At 58.4% G+C, this 25,511-nt stretch overlaps 8 protein-coding genes across 8 annotated transcripts; 3 read left to right on the forward strand and 5 right to left on the reverse strand.

Moving 5' to 3' along the window:
- Window positions 1-96: 96 nt before the first annotated feature.
- On the forward strand, window positions 97-1,902 carry E0L32_000600 (uncharacterized protein; the record flags this gene model as incomplete). Its single annotated transcript, XM_031140591.1, has 1 exon — window positions 97-1,902. The coding sequence occupies one exon, from the start codon at window positions 97-99 to the stop codon at window positions 1,900-1,902; it is 1,806 nt and encodes a 601-aa protein (XP_030995917.1).
- A 190-nt stretch (window positions 1,903-2,092) lies between these two features.
- On the reverse strand, window positions 2,093-2,502 carry E0L32_000601 (uncharacterized protein; the record flags this gene model as incomplete). The annotated part of the gene is made up of 2 exons (XM_031140602.1): window positions 2,093-2,287; window positions 2,359-2,502. 2 exons carry the CDS (start codon window positions 2,500-2,502, stop codon window positions 2,093-2,095), a joined length of 339 nt encoding a protein of 112 aa, XP_030995918.1.
- Window positions 2,503-3,155: 653 nt separating this feature from the next.
- E0L32_000602 (uncharacterized protein) lies at window positions 3,156-4,363 on the reverse strand (the record flags this gene model as incomplete). Its single annotated transcript, XM_031140613.1, has 4 exons — window positions 3,156-3,440; window positions 3,493-3,825; window positions 3,942-4,226; window positions 4,283-4,363. The coding sequence occupies 4 exons, from the start codon at window positions 4,361-4,363 to the stop codon at window positions 3,156-3,158; spliced, it is 984 nt and encodes a 327-aa protein (XP_030995919.1).
- A 2,359-nt stretch (window positions 4,364-6,722) lies between these two features.
- On the forward strand, window positions 6,723-11,594 carry E0L32_000603 (uncharacterized protein; the record flags this gene model as incomplete). The annotated part of the gene is made up of 1 exon (XM_031140624.1): window positions 6,723-11,594. The coding sequence occupies one exon, from the start codon at window positions 6,723-6,725 to the stop codon at window positions 11,592-11,594; it is 4,872 nt and encodes a 1,623-aa protein (XP_030995920.1).
- A 528-nt stretch (window positions 11,595-12,122) lies between these two features.
- E0L32_000604 (uncharacterized protein) lies at window positions 12,123-13,634 on the reverse strand (the record flags this gene model as incomplete). Its single annotated transcript, XM_031140635.1, has 2 exons — window positions 12,123-13,128; window positions 13,210-13,634. The coding sequence occupies 2 exons, from the start codon at window positions 13,632-13,634 to the stop codon at window positions 12,123-12,125; spliced, it is 1,431 nt and encodes a 476-aa protein (XP_030995921.1).
- Window positions 13,635-14,091: 457 nt separating this feature from the next.
- E0L32_000605 (uncharacterized protein) lies at window positions 14,092-14,609 on the forward strand (the record flags this gene model as incomplete). Its single annotated transcript, XM_031140646.1, has 2 exons — window positions 14,092-14,392; window positions 14,494-14,609. The coding sequence occupies 2 exons, from the start codon at window positions 14,092-14,094 to the stop codon at window positions 14,607-14,609; spliced, it is 417 nt and encodes a 138-aa protein (XP_030995922.1).
- A 414-nt stretch (window positions 14,610-15,023) lies between these two features.
- Window positions 15,024-22,260, reverse strand: E0L32_000606 (uncharacterized protein; the record flags this gene model as incomplete). The annotated part of the gene is made up of 9 exons (XM_031140657.1): window positions 15,024-15,165; window positions 15,225-15,308; window positions 15,364-15,707; window positions 15,768-15,887; window positions 16,150-16,595; window positions 16,648-17,203; window positions 18,078-18,947; window positions 19,013-19,597; window positions 19,672-22,260. The coding sequence occupies 9 exons, from the start codon at window positions 22,258-22,260 to the stop codon at window positions 15,024-15,026; spliced, it is 5,736 nt and encodes a 1,911-aa protein (XP_030995923.1).
- Window positions 22,261-23,328: 1,068 nt separating this feature from the next.
- E0L32_000607 (uncharacterized protein) lies at window positions 23,329-25,064 on the reverse strand (the record flags this gene model as incomplete). Its single annotated transcript, XM_031140668.1, has 2 exons — window positions 23,329-24,690; window positions 24,942-25,064. The coding sequence occupies 2 exons, from the start codon at window positions 25,062-25,064 to the stop codon at window positions 23,329-23,331; spliced, it is 1,485 nt and encodes a 494-aa protein (XP_030995924.1).
- Window positions 25,065-25,511: the final 447 nt, after the last annotated feature.

Consider the following 25,511-nt stretch of genomic DNA (forward strand, 5'->3'; position numbering starts at 1 on the left):
AAAAAAATCTGGAACACGACTACAGTACCTATCAATTCACACAATTTCACACTGGTGTCTCCAGTCCAAAAGTTCACTCACCTAACGTCGGTCAAGATGTCCTCCAAAAAGATGGCCGCACTGGCCAATGACGACTCTTCCGACTATGAGTCTGAGAATTCCGACATTGAGATCTCCTACGAGCCCGAGCGCCCCAAACAACATGTCGAGATCGCCGAGAAGGATGAGGACGAAGAGGAGCTCGAGCGCCTCGTCCTAGGAGGCAAGGCAAGCTTTCGGGAGCACCTGTTCAAGAGCCTCGATGAGACGGGTGAGGGCTCTCTCGAGCTCCTGCGTCTCGACGAGGGGGCATTGGAGGCGGAGACTGGCCACGAGGATGCAGACGACGCGGGGTTGTTCTTCTACGACAGCACAGCGGCGCCCGGCAAGGACTTGCAGATTGCTAAGGCCGTGGGAGCTGCTGGTGAAGCGGCCAAAGATGGAGACGCACCGGCATGGGAAGACAGTGACGACGAGAGGTTGTCCGTGTCGCTTGCGGGAGTGAGCAGGCTGCGGAAGCTGAGATTGACCGAGGGCGAAGACATTGTCAGCGGAACGGAATACACACGGAGGCTACGGCAGCAATTCTTGCGGTTGAGCCCCCTCCCAGCATGGGCTACAGAGGCCAAGAAGCGGCGCACAAAGAGGAGGCGCAGGTCATCCGCGGCGTCGGATCTGTCAGACAGCGACGTCGAGGGCAGCGGAGACGAGGTCGACTCGGCGCTACCGCTCGATAAGTTCCTGCGGAGTGCCAGCGCGCTCAATGCCGGAGCGACGAGAAAGAAGCGCAAGCTGCGGCCAGAGGTTATCGACATCCAGAAGACGAGAGACATCCCCGACTCGCACAAGGGCCCCGTCGGCACCCTCGCTTTCCACCCCCAACACCCCGTCCTCCTCTCCTCGAGCACCTCCTCCATCATCAACCTCCACCACGTCGCGCCCACCGCGCACCCGACACCCAACCCGCTCCTCACCTCGGTCCAGATCAAGCAGACTCCCATCAGGAGGTCAGAGTTCCTGCACCCAGACGGTAGCCAGATCGTCTTCGCAGGCCGCCGGCGCTTCTTCCACAGCTGGGACCTCTCGACGGGCCAGGTCAGGAAGATCAGCAAGGTTGCGGGCCACCGGCTGGAGCAGAAGACGATGGAGCGGTTCCGGACCAGCCCCTGCGGGCGGTACATGGCGCTGATCGCGACGGACCGCAAAGGCGGCGGCGCGCTCAACGTGCTGGCCGTCGACACGATGCAGTGGATCGCGCAGGCGCGGCTCGACGGCCGCGGCGGCATCGCCGACTTTGCGTGGTGGAGGACGGGGGAGGGCATCACGATCCTGGGCCGGGACGGGCAGGTTGGCGAGTGGAGCGTCGAGAGCAGGCGGTTCCTGGGCGTGTGGCGCGACGAGGGCTCCGTCGGCGGCACGGTCATCGCGCTGGGCGGGCACTACGGCCCCGCGGCGCTGGGCGGCGACAAGTGGGTCGCCGTCGGCTCGACGACGGGCATCGTCAACATCTACGACCGGCACGATCTGCTGGCGACGGCGGCGGCGGCGGCGACGGCGACAGAGCAGGAAGAGGCGCAGACGGTCAAGCCGCAGCCGCAGCCGAGGCGCGCGTTCGAGCAGCTGACGACGCCCGTCACGGTGGTCGCGTTCACGCCTGACGGGCAGCTGCTGGCGTTCGCCAGCAAGCACAAGAAGGACGCGCTGCGGCTGGCGCACCTGCCGAGCTGCACCGTGTACCGCAACTGGCCGACGGAGCAGACGCCGCTGGGCCGCATCTCGGCCGTGGCGTTTGGCAGCGGGAGCGACGTCCTGGCGGTGGGGAACGACAGTGGCAAGATCAGGCTTTGGGAGATACGGGCTTGAAACTAAATTCAGTTGGGGAGGGGGGGTACGGGGAGATAGAGCTATCAAATTGTGGTGTGGTGTTAATGCTAAAGGACGAGACGTCTGTGATGATCTATCTGTCTACTCTCTGTCTAATGCGTTCCATCTTTGCCAATCTACCCATTTGCAGTACACGGAAAAGGAAAACCGAGCCCAACCAAAGCGAATATCACAAAATCTTGGCCCTCAGGGCGGCCAGCGGAGAACCCTTCTCGATAAATCTCTTCGGAAAGATTTTGCTCTCATTGACCGTATACTGGGCTAGCTTGTGCTGGTTCGGAAAGAACTGGACTGGGCTGCCATTGTCAACGGCGTCGAGGAAGTCGTAGATGTTGACCCAGACTCTGATGAGTGCCTGTGCTCGCTCAAAGGTCAGTTACCGAAAATCTTGGGCCTTTCTCTCAGAGGGGAGGGAAGATCAGGTCCTTTGCTCACCTTTCTGCACTGGGCCTTGCTGCGGAAGTCGCCCGAGATGCCCAGGTCCTGCATGAGGCGCTGCCAGTCGGCCAGGTCGCCTTTGCCGTGGTAGGTCTGCCAGCGGGAGACGATTTCGGGGCGCTTGGACTTCTTGCGGCCCATGATAGTTGGAGTTCCTGTTCGGGCTGGTTGAATGGCGATGTAGTTGCGGTTTCAGAGGTTCTTCCCAAAACCTCTCTAGGTGTTGATTCTTGGGATGTCTTGAGAGCTCAGACTGATAGAGAGGATGGAAGTTTGCTTCCCACTCTGCTCCTAGCCCGGGGACTCATGACCTTCTTATAAAGCGTTCTAGAAGCAAAGAGGGTTCCAGCATTCTTGGAGAGGCTTGCAAGGGCCTCAAAGAGAGATGCATGCCTGGCCAAATTAGGAGTGTGTTGGCGATGTTTTTGAGACGCAGTGGCTTGTTCACATCCAGTAGATTTGTTCTGTTTGGCAGGGGTCTGGGCAAACACTTATCGTTGGAAACCCGCATGAGAAGTTGTAGGTAGCCATTTGGCAATGTCGCAGCGAAGTTGTGCACTTCCGGCAGCAGAGAGGTATTTGATTTGTTGACGCACTTTAGGATCGAGCTTCACTTTTAGAAAGGAGACTATTGGAGGAGAATCCTGGGCATTGAGAAAGACCATCTTTTCACGACAAGAACCTAGCGGGCAGCAAATATGTGTCCAAACCAGACTCTCAGTCACAAGATCTTAATTACATGGATATGCCAAAGAAAAAGAAAAAAAGCAAATACTCAAATTCAGTCCAACTTCTCAGCTTCCCCAGTCCTGGCTAGCCTCCCAGACCTTGGGAGCGGTCCCATCCACGACGGCCTGGACATAGTCTTTGAACTTCCGCGGCTTGAGGTCCGGGTACAGCTCCTTCGCATCGAGATATCCCAAATATTTGGCATGCTCGAGCGTGTTGTCCCCCCGGATACCCCACGAGTACTGGTACTGCCCGCCGAACAGCTGCAGCTGCGTAGCAAAGTCGGTTGTGCCCTGTGCCATCTTCTCCTTGGCTTGGTTGATGGTGGCGCTGATCTCCTCGCCAGATGTCTACATCTCTCAAACATGCTGAGCACCCGCGGCTCGTCGTGCCCATATCTACATGAATGGCAAGAAACTCACGTATTTTCAAGGGATTTCCTCCCCGGAGACCTCCTCCAGAAGCTCCTGGGTCCGCTCCTCGCCGTGCGCAAAGACGCTTTTGTTCAGCGTCCGCGGGCGCGATGACCGGCACCACGAAGCGCCCGACGTCACGCATGTCGGTCAGCGCCAGGGGCGTCCGGCCGTCGCCGACCATGGCCTCGGACCGGACGGCCAGGGAGCCGTCGATGCGGCCCGAGGGCAGGTGCGGCAGGATCAGCTGGTACCACCAGCCGATGTCGAGGGCGGTGTAGGGCAAACACAGCCGCTTGACGTGGTCGAGAAGGTCCTCTTTCTGCGTGGCGTGTAGCTCATCAGTTCACGAACTGTGTTTGGTGAGAATGGGGAAAGGCGGACAGCTGTATGTGTGTGTGTGTGTGGAAGTGAAACCGGCTCATTGGAACTCCGTACCTGCTCACGCAAGGTCTGCACGCCTCGGGCTGGCATGACGGGGCCGAAGAAGCTGGGGACGAGGCGCTGCACGCCGGCCTCCTTGGCCGCGGTGGTTAGGGCTAGCTGCTCTGTCATGACGTGCGCCAGGACGCAGGAGATGACGACGTCTGTGCCGCGCAGGAGGTCGACGATCTCGCGGTGCGGAGCGGTGGCGAGGTCGATGCTGACGATGCGGACCCCGCGAGACTTGAGGGTGGCTACCTCCTTGTCGAGGGAGGGGGGATGGATGAGGGCGGTAAGCTCCTAGAAGGGGGTGCCATGAGTAGGCTGGGGAGTGATCCTACATGGGAGCTACCTACGAACTGCTCGGAGTCATCGAGTAAGGCGTTTGCAACCGATCGGCCGGTCTCGCCGGTGGCTCCGAGGATGGTGACTCCCATGTTGGCTGGAGGGTTGGGTATGCTGAGGAAGAGCGATGATCATGGTCTGTCGTCTTCTGTAGTCTGCACAGTGAGATGAGGGGCATTTTATATAGCCATGTAATTTCAATGTCAATTTCATTATTCCTCATGCTATTTTATTGACGATTCCGATTGTGAAAGGGCGGAACACCTCTTCCAAAACCTGTTTGGCTGCAGTTGGCAACTAAGAAACCAAGGGGACCTCGCTCAGGAAGCGTCAAGTCAAATATGACCTAATGGGTTTATCCAACGAGTCGGCGCTGGGCGGACTCATCGTGCAAAAGTGGCTTCCGAGTTGACGATCCCGAGTTCAAGACCTCCAGGCTCCGTGGTGAAGACCTGTTATTGGTGGTGGAACTCCGCCAGAGTTTTGGTAACGACCTGTGCAATGCTTTTCGTTCGAACAGAGCTATCAAGCCTCTACAAAATACGTTCAAGCTTACCGAGTCCCAATCTAAACCCACAGTCGCAGCTTGAGGCCATCGTTGCGCACGGTAACTACCCAGCTGCTTCGATCAGGGACCCCGTACTCCGTTGTGCTGCCGTCCGGGGATTTGTCGGGTGCCCGACCCACTAAAAACAACACACTCCGGGCCGGACCTGTTACACCCGGTGTTGGCTTGTCTACTTCACCGAAAGGGAGCAGCCTAAGGCGACTTGGTTTGCCCTTTGCTCTCCCGGTGGTACACAGAGCTGCTACGGATATCCCCCACAGCCACAAAGCATTCTGCTGGAGAAAGCCCTTCGCTGCATTTCTCTGTGCTATCGGTCAATTAGACTTGTCGATTCCAAGTCGTTCGTACCTCTTGTTTACACGCCAACGAGCCGAGATCTATGTTTCTAAACATCGGCCACAGGAGATTCAGGCACCTCCACCAGTCCTACGATCTGGGACAACGGTCATGGGAGTCAAGCGAGAATGGTACTCGCGTATCGGAAGAGATGGTTTGGCATGCACTGGATATGGAGGAAATCTGCAGCATGTGTGATTAGAGGTTGATGATCGGTGTGGTCTGGAGACAGAGATCTCAAATCTCATCGAAATCTACCATATACAGTTGCTCTTGTTGTTGACGTGCAGAGGAGTACACTGTCCCCGTTGTACCCAAAGATCGATCGACCCTGGCAACCGAACACCCGAGCCAGGTTGCCGGACCCGCTGAAGGTAAGCCAAACCTTGGCGGATCTTGGGGCTAAACCAGGATTCCGCTGTGCCCTAGACATCGATCCACGGATGCCGGTGTCAGGCCAGAAACGCTCAAACCGTTCTCGTCAGGGATTTGTCGGATGCAGGCTCCAGACAAACTCTTTCGATAATCTGCTTATTAGGATCATGTAGATCACTCAGCCTCCTCTTTCTCGAGAGCATCTTTTCCTGGCATCGGAAACCTCAAAAGACAGACAGATCATGGCCTGCTGATACAGTACCCAAGAGATTGACGGCCATTGAAGACCGTCTCGCTCTTGTTTACTCGTTGCTCTGGCACCTGGACACACAAACACACACACACCTTCACCGAAAAGCAAATGGGGGAAAACAACACATCACTACCGCCCAGCTAGATCGAAGCCAGCCCGCCTAGCCGACCAGGGATTCCCCGTCCGTGTTGGCCCGGCTCGATGCGTGGCGCCGGCACCACCAATAGTCAGGCCACCGTCGACCGGTCTTTTCGTGGTGCATGCGTGGTCCCACTGCCCAATTCCCTTTTCCACCCCTCCATCTCTTCCTCTTCTGACCAAGGTCTTGCTTCCGTGATTCCCTAGCAAAATGCATGACGGCGGCCCATCGAGATAGGTATGAAGTAGGTAGGCAATAGATGGGGCCGCCCTCTGCAGCCGCTGGGCAAACGGACCCATCATCTCTGACGTTATGTACTCTGTTGGCGGCTACGGGCCCTCCAGGGAAGCTGAGACGACAGCCCATCCATGTCATCATACCATGCCACCGCCCATTGGTTCTCGGGCAGAAACCGTACCACCAACCGCGGGGCTGACTTTGCTGTCTGATGTTTACAATTTTCCTGTATTGTTCTTTTTTCGTCAGTCCTCTCTCTTATAAGCCGTCTTATTACGTGCCTTATTCCGGCAAGGACCCAGAAACCTGAAACTCTTGCCATCTCGACCCAATTCACCAGTTAGGCGCGCATAGAGTGGTCGCCACATACCCAGCCCGGATTCCCTGATGGTTTCAAAATCGAGTTTATGCAGGGTCTGTACCTGATTCCGATTATGGTCTCTGCCCTTCCCCTCTTCTCTTTCTTTTGTGGTAGATACACACACACACATACAGCTCCCCGCATTTCGCCTTACGACGGTTAGCAACCAAGTCTCGCTCAAGATGGGTTGGCACTTTAGCTTCAGGAGACGCAGGAACAAGAATAAGGGTTCCTCCAGTAATGGCAAGTCTACACCTGCACAAGCGGCACCGGTTGCATCTCCGGTCACGGCGCCGCCGCAACACCAGCAGCAAGAGCTGCTGCAGCGGTCGCGAAGCAATACCAAGGAAACATCAAGTACACCACTTCAAGTGACCAAAGACAATGCACCACCGCAAACATGCCCCTTGGTCGTCACAGCTTCGATACGGTTCCCGGACTCGGGTGTAGGATCTCTCTACAGCCGCGAGTATAGGAGTTCGCCAGACTTTGACCCTACCGAGCGGATATGTCGAGGACTGCTGAGGAGGATCGAGTACGGCAGCGAAGAGCTGATCACCCGCAAGGACTCCAGTGCCCTCGACCCCAATGGCCAGCACAGCTCCAAACCGCTACGGTATGAGATGCACTTCAAGATCGTTCGACACGGTGATGATGTGTGGGCCGAGCGGACCTTCAAGTCGTACCAGAAACACCCGGTCTTTTACCACGCAGCAACGGAGCTCGCTGCTGCCACCCACCGCCTGATCGGTCTGTACCTACACGAGCACGACACCGGCTTCAAGTGGACTGGTGATCCGCTGCGAGACTACTTGGACGAGCCCGAAGTTTCGAAACCGTCGTTCGAGGGGCCGCTCTCACTCAACAGTGTACCACGCGCCCGGTTCCTGGAATCGACACAATCTTTCGAGTTCGTTCCCGGTTTCACCATCGAGATCGCCTTCAGGAGTCGGAGTCAGCAGAGAGCGCAGCAAGACTGGAAGAGGACCTCCAGGCTCAGCAGCAAGCAAGGTACCCCTCTCAACCTGGGCTGTGCAGAAGACCTCTTGTACCGAGGCTCCAAAGCGGTGAACGAGGAGTATGAGAAGATCAAGCAGGCGTTTGATGCAAGACACAAAGACTGCGAGATGCTGGAAGGAGCTGTGGGCTGCCACCACTTTGAGCAGGACGCTCTCGAGATCGACCTCCGGATTTTCAACAACCTCGGTCCGGACTTTGATCACCTCCGCCGGTCCATCCGCACGAGGTTGGCCCTGTTCTGCGACGAAGACGGTGCCGACTGCGAGCGCTTCCTCCGGGCACTCCAAGCTCGCTTGTCCGAGTCCCGAGATCGGGCGGACGAGCAGTTGTCCCAGATGGAGGACTTTGACTTTCGGATATTGAAGCTGAGCGGCCACAGCTGGCAGGCAAAGAACGCTGCCCGTTTCACGTTCGATTCGTCGGTCTCGCGTTCCCGTCGGACTATCGAGGCTACCCTCGACCGCGTCCAGACCGGCGTGATCGATGTGCTTCGTGGTAACAACGTCGCAGCCCATCTCGGAGCCTACAAGCGCGGGCACCACATCCTAGACAAGGCGCTGATAGCTCGGTCTTCCGCGGATGCGCCTAGTACGGAAACCGACGAGGATCCCGAGGCCCAGAAGGTGGAGCTGATCTCGAGGCTGGAGGCTCGGATCCAAGAGGACCTGGAAATGATCTGTAAGGATACCTGCTCGCTGGCGGATATCCCCGACGACAAGCCGCTCAGGGATGAGGTCAGCAAAGAAATGAGTGAAGACGTACCGGATGTCGTCGAGGTCCCCGTCACCGAGCTCTCGGCCGTGGAGTCGCCCGCGGAGCCCGTCGCGGAGATGCCCACGCCGCCCGCGACCCCGCCTACTGAGCCGCGTTCGTTTCCTCTCGTTCCTCTAAAGTACCGCCCCGAGATACCGGTGCGCACTAGCAGTGCCTCGTCCCACTTCAGCGGGATCCTCGGGGTCCCGGGGACTGTCCAAGCTTCTCGCGAAGGCGAAGGCTTGGCGGCTCCCGAGTCCCCCGTGGACCCCGACTTTACCTGGGGCCCAGGCCAGAAGCCCGACGGAGCTCCGGTCTTGACCAGGGACTTTGGCGCGGACAACTCGGGCCTCGATGCTGACGGGCAGGTTCTCCGCCGTAAGAGTTCCATCCCAGACTTGAAGGCTGGGGTTGAGGGCTCTGGACAAGGTGAGAATCTGGTGGATGCTGCTCAGGAGCGACGCGATGTTGAACCGTCTGCTGGACCTTCCGTGCCAGCCGGTACCCAAGAGATTAGCGAAACTCAGCCAGCAGAGAGCGCAGCTGTAGACGTGGCTAGGGAGTCTAGCCCATCCGCCATCGTCTCGCCATCATCAGACACCGATGAAAGGCAGACGGATGAGCATCTCGCAGAAGAGACTGCCCAGGATGCACAGGTCAACTCACAAAGCCCAGCGCTGTCTGAGTTGACAGCAGAGGTTCCTCAAGAGAGCAACACCGAAACCCCTACACCAGAGCTCGAGCCGCCGACGACCGAGCCGGTTGTGGCTGTTGAACACGAGACTGCCGCCCCTGAAGATCTACGCGAAGTTACGCAAGAGACAGCGGGGACTGAGCAAAAGTCTCCGCTGGAGGCGGATCTATCAGGCAACGGAAATCCCGACTCTGCCAACAAGATTATCATCGGTCAAGAAGAAGTCCCCGAAGGGGATGGTACCGCTCAGACAGCTGTCACTGAAGCCACCACGGAAGCACCCGTGGTGGAGCAAGCTATACCCGCCGTCGAGGAACTGGAGTCAGCAGAGCCTCCTGTGGAACCTAAGGAGCTGCCCTTGGCCGATGGACCAGGAGAGTCCACGCACAACGGCGAACTCGACAACGCCGACGGTGCCGACACTCTGCATGCTGAGGCAGATGTCCCGGCCGCAGATCCCGCTGATATTTCTCCGTTGCCATTATTGGAGTCGGTGAATGGGCCATCTCCGTCAGCCGAACCAGTCACGGTTGAGCAGGCGGGCACCAAGGATGATGCTGACTCCGAGGAGTCTAAGGATGTCGATTCATCGCTTTCAAAGCAAGAAATTGAGGACAAGAAGCCAGCTACCAAAAGTGCCGAAGAGTCCGGTGAGGTGGAGTGTCCTCAGGCTAAGATAGACAACGAGGTCGCTCTTCTCGCAATGCCCGAGGAAGCCGAGTCACCTCCGCAACCTGACCTGCCCGTCTCCAACGAGGCTGCTTCGGCATTCGACGACTCCTCAGATGACCGCGACAGACCTCAGACCCCGCCGGATATCCGGGAGACGGACACTACTGAGGATCCAACGACGCCGTTGTCGAAAGAAGCCGACAACGAGTCCCTGGCGCCCTCTACGCCCGGTCTCAGCTGTGGGGACGATATGTCGCCAGAGGCCAGCTTCCTCGCGACCCCTGTTCTGCACAGGAGTGCCATCATCCAGGGAATGCCCGCGCTTGTAGATCAGAGGCTATTCGATGATGGACATGCAGAAAAGCATGAGCCTGAGTCAGCGGCAAAGTCTATCACGGACGTGCAAACCCCGGAACTTGACAAGGGTCTGCTCGACCAATTCCCCTCTCCCGGGCCATTCTCGGCAACCGAGCAGGTCCATTTCGTATCAGGAGTTCAAGAACCCGAATTTCCGCCAGCAGCCCCATCGGCATCTGCTGAGAAGCGCTCGGTCAAGCTGTGGAGGCCCGAGGACGTCTGCGAGCCCGTCTTTGAGGACGACTTCTCCCGGACAAAGTCGGATTATGCATTCGACCACGATGCCGATTTGTTCTCCCCCTCCGATGACGAAGAGAGCACGGCGCAAAACGAAGTGCTTCCTGGTCGCGGAGATTCTGCAGCGTCGGACGCGAAGGACGAGGTTCATGTCCGAGATGGGCGCCACTCAGCGACACCGGAGCCGCCAGCGCGCCGGATGTCCGACGCTGAGGCTGCATGTCACACCGACGGTGCCGAAGGAGTTGAATCGCACGAGTGCGACGTGAAAATGTCCGATTCATCCGCAGATGATAAGATAACTCCGATACTCGTGCACGAGAATGCTGACCTGTCGCAACTCGACGTTGTTGATGAAGCACCCCCCATCAGCGAGCCGGCGGAACCGGATACGAGCGAGGACCCCGTTGACGCCGCTGCTGACGAAGAGCTCAGCCAATTACCAATCCCCGAGATCGCCGAGGAGGTAATTGAGCTTGAAGTGAAGCAGCAGCAGTCCCCAGCCAATTTACCCGCGGACGTACCGGCGGCTACCTCCCCAACCCCGTCGGACCCGGAGCTCCCGGAGTCTACCGTTGCCGATCCCTCCGGGCCCGACAACAACAACAACAACACCACAACCAGCACCGATCCAACCGACGTCCCAATCTCATTCCCCGTTCAAGACCAAGCACCACCCACCCCAGCAGAGCTGGTGACCCGCACCCTCACCGCAAAGAGCAGCGCCTCCTCAGGCTGGGAGGACTGCTCCTCCGCCTACACCGCACCCACCCACCCCCGCGACTCCGTCGACAGCGTCGACCCGCTCGACGACGCAGACGCAGACGCAGACGAGGCAGAGGACTCCCTGCCCCCGCTGCACGCGACGACGGGCTACGTCGGCCTGCACGAGGGCCGGCTCGTCGAGTTCGGCCTGCGCGGCGCGCTGACGGGCTCGCGCCGCTTCGACGCCGCCCTGCGCCCCAGCACGGCGCCCTCGCTGACCGCCGCCGCCCGGGAGGAGGAGGAGGGGGCGGCGTCTTCTACTGCCGGGTCGTCCCGCACGCTGAGGCTGCGGCGGCGGGCGCGCAGTGTGGCGGCGGTGGCGGGCGTGAAGCACGGGAAGCGCGGCAACGGCAACGGCAGCGGCAACAACGCCAGACGTGCCGGTACCACCGCAGCGGACAAGGCGAATGGGGAGCGGGACGGACGGGCCCGGCGGTCCGCCTCGTTGCCGCCGGCTGCTACGACGGCTGACGACGAGACGAGAGAAGTCCAGGCCGAGGAGGCCGTGCTGCCGCGGGTGATGAGGATGTTTTCTGGGTTCAGGGGTCGGCGGTGATCTATATCGGCCTTACTTGCTACGAGGAGGCTAGTCGAGACGAGACGAGACTCATTTTTCCTTTTGTTGTTCATTCCGTTATTATGGGATCCATGGCGATGGCGTTTTTCTTCACTTTTTTTTTATAGCATATCCTGGGTATTCGGGAGGATGGTTGCATCTGCATATATCAGGCATGGTGCCGTTAGAGAGCATATCTAGAGAGGGAGAAAACAGAAGCTGCTCTGGGTTGGATACTGCCCGGAGCTGGAATATATTAAGCCATTGAATCATTTGAGAGAGATACTTCATGTGACGATTTGTGCATTGTGACTGTCCATCGATATGCTCCGCCATCAGTCCGTGACCGTTTGATATCAAAGCCCGCTACCGCAACTTCAAGTTCTACCAAGTCTGGATATTTGCAGGTAGACACTTAATATTCTCCTGGATTATCATCATCCTTATGGTATAAGTAATGTATGATATCGATATATGCAATTCTCTCTTTACTCTTACTGTCAACGAACACCCTCCCAGGACACAAATCTACAGCTCATCCTTCCCCTTACTACCTTCTCCAGCAGCACCCCTAGCCTTTGCAGCCTCCTTGTCCTCCTCCCACATCCTCTTCATGGGGTTCCCTCCCTGTTGCTGTTGCTCACCCTCGTCCTGCTGCTGCTGCTCCTGCTCTTTCCCCTCCTCCCAAACCCTCTTCTTCGGGTTCCCGCCCTCATCCTCCCCATCCACAACCCTCCCGACCTTGTCAACCATCGCCTCCTCCTCCCCTTCCCTCGTGCTGCTACTGCCGCCGCCCCTCTGGCCAGCCCCGCCCGCAACACCAACGGTCGGCACGCTCCCCTCGCTCAACATACCGACGACCCTCGTGCTCCCCCCATCGACGACAACCATGCTCGGCTGCGGCTCGCCGCCGGCACCACCGCCGACCATCCCGACGGCACCCCCAAGAACCCTCCACCCCGTCCGCACAGGCCACCACACGAGCAGCCACAGCGGTCCGTAGAGCAGCCGCCGGAACAGGATCCACCCGGCCGTGGCGCACAGCACCCACAGCGCCGCCTCGAGGAACCAGGTGTCGCTCTTGGCCCCGCCGAGCAGCCTGCCGACCATGGCCCTGCTGGCCGCCAGCGCGCCGCCGAGCGCCCCGTACCGCTCGCCGAGCTCGCCGAGCGCGGCGCTGCTGTCGGCGAGCGCCTGCTGCGCGAACTCGGAGCGCGCGACCTCGGTCGCCGCCAGGGCGTGCATCTGGCGCAGGGCGGCCGTCACGCTCGCCGACGCCGACGTCTCGGCCGAGGAGTGGTGTTGTTCGTCCTTGTGGTGGTGGTGGTGTCTGTGCTGCTGCTGCCGGCGGCGGTGGAGCGATGGCGCGGGCGAGGAGGCGGCCGAGCGGGCGGTCGTCGGGCTGCCTGCGCCGCCGGCGGAGGAGGGAGGGCCGGCGGCGTACGAGGCCACGAGGAGGGCGCGTTCTTGCTTCTGGGCCTGCTGGAGGGACTGGCGGGCCGAGAGCTGGGCCTTGCGGAAGAGCAGGTGGCAGCTACAGGACAGTAATTAGTACAACATATCAAATCGAAGATGCCATGTCTGTGTGTCGAAACAGGGCCACAGGGAAACTGACCTCTTCAACTCCCCCTCCACCCTCCTAACCCCGTCCTCCAGCCTCCCCTTCACCCTCTCCACCTCGCTCCCGCCAGGGCTATCGTGCAAGCTGACCCTCTTGCGCCCGCCAACGCCGCCGCCGTCTTCGCCGGGCGCGCCCCTCCGGGGGACCCTCACGGCCGCGACGTCCTCCCTCAGCAGCTCGAGGTCGTCCTCCCCGTCGCGCACGGCCTGCGCTATCTCGGCGACCAGCTCGGCGGCCGCGTTCTGCCCTTCCTCAGCGGTTGTAATGCTAACATCTGAGGCGAGGGAGGCGACTGAGGCGTCGAGGGGCACGGAGCCCGGCTGGAAGCGCAGGGTCGCGAGGCGGTCGATGAGGTCCTTGAGCTGGGCCGTCGTCTCCTGGAGCTGCGCGAGGCGCTCCTGGAGGGAGTCGAGGGTCATGATGGGGGGTGGGTGGTGGTGTCGTTGCGTGGTCTATCTGATTTGAAGGTGGTATGGTATTGTCTTTCAGGGTCTGGTGTGATGCCTGCTTCTCGAATGTCTGTATAACTCGAAAGGAAAGAGGAAGCCGTCTGGCATAGATTAGGGTCCGTATTCGAACGCCGCAATGTAATATGGCCGCGTGTACAACAAAAGCAGGTTTCAAACTGTCGTCCTCGCCTCTCGTGTCGTTAATCCGTCCATTCGCCAGCAACGATGTCATTGAAAGCTGGCCTGAGCTAAACCCCAAAAGCTTCCAGCGTTTTTAGCGGCCGCCTTCCCGCTGTAAATACCATTTGATCCAATCTTCCCAGGGCAGACACCAGCCCGCCACGTGTTACCAGCTGGCAGCCGGCAATCCGACGACCGACCAGCTCCCCAATTTTTCGGTACCTCTCCAACAACGCACGTAGACCTCATGCGACGATCCTCCGCGATAGCCTCACACCTCACCTCAACTCACCTCACCTCACTCACAAATCCTCCCCGCCAGCAGAGCCCCAGAGCCCGCTCCCCGCCGCCGCCGCCGCCGCCCAAGATGATCACCCGCTTCATAACCGACGTGACCACCAAGTTCAACCCCTTCTCCCCGCGGGCCAAGCCGGCGCGCCTCTTCCTCTCCTTCCTGCCCCCCAACGCCCGCGCCTCGGGCATGAGCATCACGACCCAGCTGCTGGCCAAGAGCTCGGCCGAGCCCGCGTCCCTGACGGTCAAGTTCAGTACGTTTTTTCTCCACACACACAAAAATAGAACCATACGGCAAGAAAGTCTTCTTTTCTCCTCTTTCCGTCTTGCTAACCCGGATACCCTTCGTCAACAGAGGACGGCAAGGAGATGAAGCTCGACTGCGACAAGCTGGGTATCAAGGGCCTGATCGAGGAGGTCGACCGGCATTCCCGCGCCCTGCAGAAGCAGGCCGACCTGGCCAGTGGTTAAAGCGACTGCTTTACAAAAAGGAGGAAGGCGGTTGGTTGCAAGACTACGTGTAAACTATACATATATCCTGTACATTTCAGCATTAGACGGCGTTTGGGAAATGTTGGTCAAGCCATGGCCAATGTAGAGATATTCAGGTTACGACAAAACCAATCACAAGCTATGCAAAGACATAGATATCCGGGGACACCATATCCATACAAAGACCTTTCTTTTTCAGTGCTGGTATTATTTTATGTTTATGTCGACGGAGCCAAGACGGCTCTTCATGGTCAAGATATCACTAGACTTGTGTGTACTTTTCTTTCAGACAAGGTCCTTTTTGGGAGACTACTTTTTTCTTTCTTTGCTTCCACCGCAACTTTTCTCGTCGATTTCCCGCCATTAAATCTATAGGTGAGGACCAGAAGAGAGTCATGCCGAGGCGCCGCTGATGAAGAACCACTTGTCGATGGAGGCATCAATCTTGGCAGGAGCCAGCTCCTCGTTGGCCGGCAGGGGAGGCAGCTGGTCGGGGTTGACACGGCTGGGCGAGTGGGCCACAGTCAGGTTGGTGCTGTAATCATGTTAGCCGCGCGAGGTCGTTTGAGACGGGATGTTCGCTGTTGTACTTACGTCGAGATGCTGCCAGGCTGGGTCTTGCCAGTGATGAGCCTCTCCCAGGCCTCAGCACACTCGCGGATGACGTCCATGGCGTACCTAGCGTTCCGCGTTAGCATCGCACCTCCCCAGACAGATTTGTATGGCCACGTACTTCTTGTTCTTGCACTCGCCAGTGAAAGCGAACTGGTTCTCGGGCTTTCCATCCGGGATCTTGTAGATACGGAACCACTCGTTGGTGGCGCGCAGCAGACCGGGCAGGTGGCGCTCGACATCCTCAACGTCGTTGAGCTTGGGGGCCAGGGGGTCGTTCACGTCAATGACAATGACCTTCCAGTCGGTCTCCTCCTCGTCAAGGAGAGCCATGACGCCGAGGACCTTGACCTGCTTGACCTGGCCGGTGTAGCCGACGAGCTCACCAATCTCGCAGACATCGAGCGGGTCGTTGTCGCCCTTGGCCTTGGTCTCGGGGTGGATGGCGTTGGGGTCCTCCCAGGTCTGTCGCGGGGTGTCAATGGCTTGGGGTTCATGTGGTTATCGGGGATCGGCATCGCATACCTGAGGGAAGGCACCGTAGTTCCACAGGTAGCCCTTGTGGGGGAAGCAGTTGCGGACGTAGCGGAGCTTGCCCTTCTTGATGTCCTGCTTGATGGGGTTGAGGAGCTCATCCTTGGAGATCTGGTAGACGGCATGTCTCGGTTAGCTTGGGTTTCAATGGATCGAGTTTGGGTACCAAAAATTCTTGGAGCGAGACGGGGGGGGAAAAAAAGCCTCGCTGATCTGTAAAACCGCCACGCTGTAACATTGCGGGGGCAAGATGACGCCGCAACGCTCAGACAGACAGTCCAATGGCTCATTGACTCATTGCACCTTGTCATGATGGCTCGGGAGAACGATTGGGCTCGAGGCAAAAAGGACAATGGAAGGACTTGGGACTGACCTCGAGCTTGGCGTTGGTCCAGCGGGGGATCTCGACGACCATGTTCAGGATGGTCTGCTCCTGGTTGGCGTAGAGGGGGATGTCGTGGAAGGGAGAGACGGGGACGCCATCCTTCTCGATGTAGACGCGGTGCTCGAGGGTGTTGGGCGCAGCGACCTTGCGCACCTTGTAGGCGGAGGAGGCCATCGTGTCCTTTGACTTTTCGAGCGACGGGATGTACTCGGAGGCTGGAGCGGCTGGAGGGGAAGACGACGGGGAGAGAGAAGAGCTCGACTGGGAAAAGTGACGAGCTATCTGAGCAGTGCGCTGGAGTGATGAGACAGACTTCCTTTGCGAAGAGATGTTTGTCAATAGGGACGAGGAAGAGATTGAAGCGGGTGGAAAGGCAGAGGCCCTGCTGGCGGTGGCACTATTTGCGCCGGCGGTGTCGACGTTTCTCTTAGTAGCTTCGGAAGAAAAAGGAGGGGGAGGGGCAATTGCTGTTATCGCTGCACCCACTGTGGTGGGTTGCTGCCCAGACCCAGACCCAGGCCCAGGCCGCCTCGCCATGGTCCCTGTAGTCCCTATCTGCTTCTGGGGCTCCAGCTGTTTCTGCTGCTGTGGCGCCAGGGTGACGACACCCCCAAAGCCGCTTGCGTGATTGGCGACCCGCCCGCGCCAGTTGTGCACCGATCGCCGCTGCAGCTGGCAGTGGTCCAACGGCACTTGGAGAACCGCCCTCTGCCTCTGGTGTGTTCGTGCCGGGGCCAGCAGTTTTGGTAAGTGGAGGCGTGCTCGCTGTGCTGTCTGCGGTAGCGGCAACAGCATTGTACTGGGGGGAGGGAGGGAAAGGGGGAGAGAGGAAGCCAGCAGCCGGTTGTCCGGGACTCAGCGGCCCTTTTAGGCGTCCCAGCCTCGTGGCTCGTCGCTGAACCTTGGCTATTCGGCCCACCACTACGGAAGGCGCTGTGCTTGAGCCTAGGAACTTTGCTGCACGCCGCTGGCAGAAGCAAGATGGTCGCAACCCCTTTTCCCGAGAGATTCTCGGATTCACAGCGTGGTGCTGCAGAACTTCCTGGCGTGCACAGAATATTGTGTCGGTCAACGGCTGGCCTTGATCACAAGCGACGGGTTAGTTCCCAGGGGCGCATTGGTCTTTCGGCGTGCAGCTTGCTTGTCCTGATTGATTGATGCGGGTAGTTCGTCGGCAGACCGCTCGGCAGAGGATCGGCTCTCGTTTTCACACGGCGGAGTGGAAAAACAGAGTGTGAATGCGCACAGCGCGATGTCTAACGGGAAGAAGCGGATTGGGTGTGGCCTGCCTGGGGCCGCTGCAGGTATCCCAGGCGGGCCCATGCTTTACCGCATCTGGCGCTGGGTGGTGATCCCCGGTAACGGTAACAAGCCTCCTTGGCCCCGGGTACCTTGGGAATAGGATTCATCCAGTCCGTGTTTGTACTTCAGGTAGGTGCCCTTCGCTTACACACGACAATTTCCAGATCAGGTAATGCTGCCATCAGAGCAATAACTAGTAGGTCTGATGTACGGAGTAAAGTAGATCAATATAAAGTCGCTAATTACCTACTGTCTTGTTCCTCTTCCCGCTCAAGGGTATCTACTACTGACCGACGAACGAGACTGTGCACCACAAACTACCAACCATAACAGAAACGACGAAAGAAAGAAAACAAGCCATCCCAGCGAATCGAAACCAATCTAGATTAATGTGTGTGCGTGCGTGTGTGCCCTCGTTGGGAACATCGTCATCTCAAGAACCCATAAACAGCCATCATCAATCATCATTCATCGCTCCAGGCTCCCCCCATCCTCTCCCACCCTCACCGTCTCGGCATCCCCCCCTTGGCATACAACGCGCCCCCAAACGGCGCAGGCGACCCACTCCCGCCGGCGCCCCCGCCGGCCCTCCCCTGCGTGACGCTCTGCCTCACAATCATCGCCGCGGCAGCGTGCGCCGCCATCCTCTCCTTCTGCCGGTGCCGCTCGCGCAGGTACCCCGCGGCCTCGGGCCGCATGCGCAGGATCCGCAGGATCATGTCGTCCGAGGGGTCCGCCTGCGCCTCGCGCCGCTTCTCCTCCTTGGCCTTGCGCATCGTGCCCAGGTTGCGGCTCATCATGATGCTCTTGCCCCGGCGGATCGTGCCCATGCTCGCGAACGCCGCGGCGCCCAGCCCGCCCGCGGCGCCGCCGAGCGCCGCCGGCGCCGACAGGAGGCGCTGGTGGCCCTGCGCCGAGATGTTGTTCGCCGCCTGGAGCTGCTGCTGCGCGCGCTGCGCCGTCGCCGCCGCCATGCGCTCCGACGTGCGGATCAGGTTGTCCGTGCTGTCAAAGTAGAAGAAGTTGAGCGACGCCAGCTCGTGCCACTTAGGCGACTTGAGCACGTCGGCCGGCACGCCCAGCACCTCGCCGCTGCTGTCGTCCTTGGCGTTGAAGAACTCGAACAGCAGCTGCAGCCAGCGGTACACGACGTCCATCTCCGACTGCGTCAGCGGCTTCTGCGTCGACGGCTTCTCCGACAGCGGCGGCACGAGCAGGTTCTCGATCGCCATGAGCACCTCCTTCCAGAGGCGCGTCATGACGGCCAGCATCGTCGCGTCCGTGAGCGTCTGCTTCATGATGGCGAAGTTCTCGTCAAAGTAGGTGAACAGCGACTGGAGCGCGTTCTCAATGTCCGCTTGCGTGATGGCCGGGGCCTTGGACGTCCGCTTCTGCCACAGCGCCGCCATGGAGCCCGCGATGCCTCGGCTCAGCAAGTTTCGCAGCGCCTCGTGGGACAGAGAAGCGTTGATGTGAGTGACCAACTAAACCAATCATCCAGTATCAGTAACCGCAAGCTTTTTGAAGGCAAAAGAGCAGAAACACGAACCTTATCAGTGACCTTCCGGACCATGTCCCTCTCGGTCCTCTTCAGATGCCTAAAGGCCTTGCCAAAGTGGAATTGTATGTCATCACGCTCCCCCTCCATGCTCACACGAAGCAGCAACCTGCCCTGCGTATCGAGATCCAGCCAGAACTCGCGAGGTAGGTAGTCACTGAAGTGGATAGGGTCCAGCTTGAGCGAGGTGCGGCCCACAAAGTCGTGATCGCCAAAGGTATCATAATCCCAGATCGTGGCGATGATGTTCAGCGGGCCGGTCACGGTGATGTCAACGGACTCGTCCCACCGCGGGTTCAGGTTCCTCATGATGATGCGCGTCTTGGCCAGACGCTTCTGGTACTCATCCACCAGCACGACATAGGGGTCACTAAAGCCATTCGGGTCGCAGGCCTTCAGGTCCTCGGCCTCTACGATCTTGATGGTGAAGACGTATTTAGCGTTCCGCCGGTCGATGGGCTTGGGAGGTCCATCGACCTGGCGGATCACGTCAGCACAGCCATCGACATTGACTGTCTTTTCGAGCTTGTCGAGAGCCTGCATGGCATATTCGATGTTGTTGAGTTTGACAAATGACTACAGTGTGTGTACTATAGTCAGCATTGCGACATTACTGAAAGAGGGTCGGTCCATAAGGCACTACAACATACCTCTGGCAAGAACTGGTAAGGCTCAACCTTTTCCTTGGTGCTCAACGCATCCTTGGCATACTGCATGAACCGTTCCTGGGTGGTCTTGCTCGCCGAAGCCAGCTCCTGCGCCGACGGCCTGTCCATCTCTCTTGCAAATTGCTGCTCGACGATCTCGCAGTACCGGCCGATGCCTGAAGCAAAGGCCTTGGAGAGCGCGGTCATGAATCTCGCGTGGTGGACCTCGTCGTTCCACTCCAGCTGGTATACCTGGTCCACCGTCTGGTTGAACAGCTGGAACATGTCGATGATGGAGACGCTGTGCCGCTCTGCATCCAGCGGTATCCCCTCCGGGCTATTTGCACGGACTTGAAAGTTATCCTGCTTGATAGCCTCGTCGACAAAGTCCCGCATCCGGGTTTCTGCCCCCCTGATCCACCGCCACACGAACTCGTCCAGCACATTCTCGATGTGGAAGGCGAACGGCTTCTGGGGCAGGGCTGCCACGTGGAGTTTGCGTATCTCGACCAGCTCCTTGTACAGATCGAACCCATCCTGAAGGTTGACCTCTAATCCGCGGTCCTTAGCCACTTCAATGACACGCTGGATGATGGCGTGCGCATCCTCCTCAAAGTTGGGGAAGATGCTGGTCGCGAGAACCTTGAAGGGGCTGACGCCCATGATCTCGGGGTTCTTCCTATATCTCTTCCTGATCCTCTCGCAGAGGCCGACGACAGCTTTGCCAAGCTTGACGACGTGGCTAAAGTCCCACTCTTCCTGACTCTGCGGGATGTGAGAGTCCAAAAACTCTCGGTACACAGCAGCAGCCTTCTCGATGAGAGCATTACGTAGATGCTCCGTCACCTGCTCGGTGTCGCCCGGGCGGGGTGAGAATGCCTCATCACTGCGAATGTGATTCATGATGAACATCAGTACAGGTCCGACCGACGGGGCCTTTGGCTCGAAACACCTCGAAGCCACTTCGAGCAGGTCTCTTAACAATGCTTGGTGCAGGTTGCTAAGTATCTGCTGAAACGCCGCAAAGTCTTGCATCGTCCACCTGGATCTGGGAATTTGATCCAGAGGGAGGCCATAGTGCTGGATGAAAGGCGGTTTCTTTGGTTCCGGGATGGGGACTTCCTTGATGACATCAAATATGCCATAGAGCTCCTCTACCGTGAGCTCCTGGTCGAGAAACTTTTGCGCTGCAACCTCTGCCATCGACACATCTCGCGTGAACTGGGGCAGGCGCCAATACACGGCCAGCTGGACCAACAGCTCTGTAGATTGCCTAGACAGTGGTTCTCCCGGGGCAGGCTCGTCGGGGTGCAGCTGGTCATAAGACATGGCGTGCTTGAGCACGAACTTGTAGAAAGCGCGTGGGTCAGGGGGGATGAACGTGTAGCTAGCCTCGTCGACGCTGGCATTTTCGTCTATCGACAGGGAGCTCATGCTAAGAGAGGGATCGAATTGCACGTCCGGGTTTGTCACCATCTTGCTCAAGTCGCTGTAGGCCTGGTCCTCGCTATACATCGACTGGGGGCGCAGCGGCAGAGGTTTCTCGAAATTGCCCGTCGACATCCTCGCCAGCTCGGGCTTGACACTCAGGATCTCAAGCATCATCTGCGACAGATACGGGCCCTCGGCCTTCTTCCACTCGTCAAACGCCTCGTCGACGTCAAAGTCCTGTCGTCTCAATGCCCCTGCCATATTAGAGTTGAGCCGGTGCTGGTACGCCTTGAGGTCCTTGAGGGCAGCCTCTTCGGTCCATTCCGCGATGTTCGGCTCGAGATCCGCCTGCGCCTGCGAAAGCGTCCGTCCGAAGATCTTTGCCACGATCTGAACCATGTGCATGTCCTTGACTTCGTAGCTCAGGGGTATCTCGACCTCGATCGTCTTGTGCTCCCCGTCCTGGCCAGTGTCGATGTAGAGGTCCTGGTCGTTTGTCAGGAGCTTCTTCTCCAGGGTATTCAGCCTCGCCAGCAGCTCCGCGCGCCCGTCGCCGCCGTGGTCGCGAATAATATTCGTGACGAGCCGCACAAACAGCGCCAGGTGCCTGTCGACCATGGGCTTCCATGAGTGGTCATCGTGCGCCTTGCCCCTCCCCAGCGCCTTGGTCGCGGAGGTGTAGAAGATGAGGATGAGCGGCTCGATCTTGCGGTCCTTGTCGATCGCCTTCCGGAAGTCGCCCGCGGTAAATGCCGTGTATGCCTCTCCAAACGTCCGCTTCACGGCGGGGTCGTTGTATCCGGGCAGCCTCTCGATGCCCCTGACGACGCCCTCCATGCGCTTCTCCAGAGCAGTCCGGAAGCTGTGCGGCAGCTTGAGGTTGGTCGAGCTGGAGCCGGTGGGCATAAAGTCCTTCATGAGGTCGCCGATGCCGGTGTGCGCGCGCTGCGGCTGCTTGGGCACGGCGACGTACTCCTTCCGCTTCTTCTTGGGCTGCAAGAGGTAGTGGAGGAAGGCGACGCGGAGGGCAAAGGTGTAGCCATCTTCGAAGGGCACCGAGATCTGGGAGGACCGCGAACCGGCGCGGGCCCTGCGCTCCGCGTTCTGGAGACTGGCGACACGCCTGTTGGGCGCCCACGACTGTCTCGACGTTGTCGACATGGTGTCGTGTTGCAGCCCAGAGGCCAGAGGGGGCCAAAGTGGGGGTTTTGGCACCAGGCTCGCTCGGCGGGCAAGCTATGTCAATGTTGTCTCAGCGCGCAAGCTCATAGCTTGGAGAGAGTGCGAAGTCTTGGGCGCAATTTGGGGCTCCCGGAATACGGTATCGTCAGATCGTTGGTTTTTCGTTGCGTCGTAAAGGTGGAGAGGGCAGGGTCACAAGGGAGTGAGTGGTGGAAGGATTGCGGTCCAAGTACCGACCGCTCTGCTGCGGGTGGTGCGCCGAGCTGGTGGTGATCAACGTCATATGAGCCACCACAGACCCCCAAACATTGCCTATAGTGGCTGTCACCCAGCGAAGGGTGGCCACTTGGTGGTACGCTCTGCTTCTCCCTTACGGCTAGTGACATCGATTGCTTAGGCGGCATCCCTAGCGCACGGTTCTATTGTTAGTTGTTTCAAACCCCCCTGGAAACACAGACCGATCATCCATTGGACGCCGCACGACTGGTACTTTGGCGGTTAGACATCTCCAACCTCACCCTGCATCTAGGACAGCCAACCTGAAAACGCATGCAGCCTAATAATAGCTTCAGTATGTAAAATACCATTCTGTTCTCAAGAACTGCTTTAGCAGTGTTTCTATCGTGCGCAGATCTAGGTGAGCTTGGGTCACTCTTGCATCTCGATACAAGTAGCTACTGTAGCACAGCAGGTCTAAGACCAACCACGAAGCGGACGCCGTAATCGGATGGTCCATGGCAAATCACGACGTACGGCAAGGATGAGCTGGCTATCCATGTGCATAGGAATGGTCTTGTATAGCAACTGTAGCGAGTTGACTTGTGTAATACAACCTTGATGTAATTGACAGTAATAAACGAGATTTGAAACAAGCTGGCTAAACTCCGTCGTCATAAGCAAGCCCTTCACCTCATAGTGAATCCCATCGTTCAGAGAGAGAAACCATACCGAATCCTTAACAAAACGCCATGCAATGCTCGCTCTCGTCAAGGCCAAATGCCTGGGTGAAGAAAAAGCTCAAATCATACACACACGCTAAAGCAACAGTTACTGTGAGTTCTGGAAATGTTTCATGAACTGGATGGCCTGCTCCATGGGATACCCAATGAAGACTGGCCCATTAAAGACCATTTGCGGTGGGTTGGTGCTCTCCCGCTTGATGGCATCGGGGCCGAGAAAGGTCGGTCGCGGGGCTCCTCCTGGCTGGTACGTCTGGTTCGTGGGCGCGAAGGATTGTTCGAGCCCTTGGCCTGTGGGCTTAGTGCTCGGGGGAGCCTCCTCGACCTTGGGTAGAGGCGAGGGAGCCATGCCCATGCCTCGAGCGAACTTTGTGTGATCAAATGGACATTTCGACGGCCTGCCAGTAGCTGGCTTGGGCGTCTCTGCGGCGACAGGGCTGGGCATCTGCACAGGTACAGGCGGCGGGGAGACGGGGATCTCTTCAGCTTGAGGGGCCAGGACCGGTTCATCGTAGATGGGAACAGAGATACCCCACGGTCGACTGGGAGACTCTCCAACCCTGACTTCCTTCAAGGGTCGATCAAAGTGGCTCTCGCGAGTCGACTCCGGCTCATCCTCTTCCATATTGCGGGCCTCCGGGGGAGTCTCTGGGTCTTCAGGCGGGTTGGTGCTAACTCCCTGAGCCCAATTCTCGACTCTTTCAAGAGACGCACGGCCACCGTCTCCATGCTGCGCTGGATCTGCGCCTTCGGGAAGTAGTGGTTTGTGCAGCTGGCTGAGGTCCTGGATCATGTTCACAATGTTGCCATATTTGGCATCCAGTTTCCTGATCTGGGCCTCGTTCTTCTGATACCGCTGGATACAGACCTCATGACTGCGGGGGATCTGATGTTTGTGGTTCTCGACATAGGTGGCTATCTCCTCTGGAGAATGCTTGTCCATGTAGCGGATGGGGCACTTGGAGGCCGAAGCGGGCTGGGGCTGAGAAGTTGCTTCCTCAAACATGGCAGCACAGATCGGGTCCCCAGACTTGTGAGGGGTGGGATCGGCTCCATGGGAGTGACCCGCGGCGTTTGGCCCCGACTCGTCCTGCTCCTTGATGACAGAGAAAGGGCACTGCAGGTTGCCTTTCTTGCCCTCTACCGTAAAGTCCTGCTCCATCATGGTCGTGATAGAGGTCGCGGTGAGGCGCGATGAGGTTTCTTTGCTCGAGCTATCCTTGTTGCTGGCATCGGCGAGGGTCATGAGCTGCTGGGCTGCCCGTCGGCCTTCTCTGATGAAGAGGGCAATCTGATGCTGGCTGTTCTCGGCCTGGCCGCGCTTGGGCAAGGGGATTGTGTTCGCGTTGATCAAGACCGGGTGGTGGAGCTCAGGCGGGAGTTGCAGCTGAGCCAGGGTCTCCGAGATTTCGGGAGCGGTCGGTGCATACTTGTCGGCAAGAATTTGGTACTGGTTTGCGTGCCTTGTTAGCCAGGCCACAGCTGGGAAAGCAACGGACAGCAGAAATGAAACAACAAAAGGATAGCAAGCCGTGATTGTCAGAGGTTAAGATATGTCGTCTATCAATGCCGCGATTGCAGCTCCAGATCTAGAGCTAAGTAATCTACTCATCATGCTATGGCCGGCGGGGTGTGGTGAGATCGGAAGGAGAGGCAGAAACAGAACCGTAGAGAAGCGCCATCAAACCGATGTCTACATACCTGCTCGTGGGCAAAGCGCAGCTTGTGTTCGAGGATGGTCTTGCGGTCGATCAGGCTCTGCACCTCGTCGGCGAGAGCGCTGAATGACTCGGCCAGAGTCTGTGCGAGGTCTTGTTGGCTCATCCCATTTGATTATGGGCAGAGAGGCGGGTTACATCTCAGCGAGGGCGACCTTGAGGCTGGTCCTTCGGGATCGGCGATGATGGCCGGCGATGGGTGATGCAGAACGCAAGTGAGGATGGGAAGACTGGAAGGATTGGTGAAGAAATGGACGCAGGTGATTCTTTTGGGAAGGGAAGGGCTAGCTAGTAGTGGGTGGGTCCAGTGCTCCTCTCAATTCCTGCGCCGATGTTCATCCGAGCGCCGAGCAATGTCGGACCCGATCTTGAAAGACGGTCGAACTGAAAGGGCATCAGGACTTTGGGAATCCGATGAGAAAGCCATGTCAGCGGTGAATTTGGCAATGCTCGTGGGAATTCACCATAAAAAGCCCCAGCTTGCTAGAGGAGCGTCGTGGCAATGGCGCCCCGCCTGAGAACGCAAAGAATGTCACTCTTAAGCCGAGTTTCG

This window comes from Thyridium curvatum (genome assembly GCF_004353045.1).
Source record: "Thyridium curvatum strain D216 chromosome Unknown NODE_2_length_892811_cov_85.036431, whole genome shotgun sequence".
Lineage (NCBI taxonomy): Eukaryota > Fungi > Ascomycota > Sordariomycetes > Thyridiales > Thyridiaceae > Thyridium > Thyridium curvatum.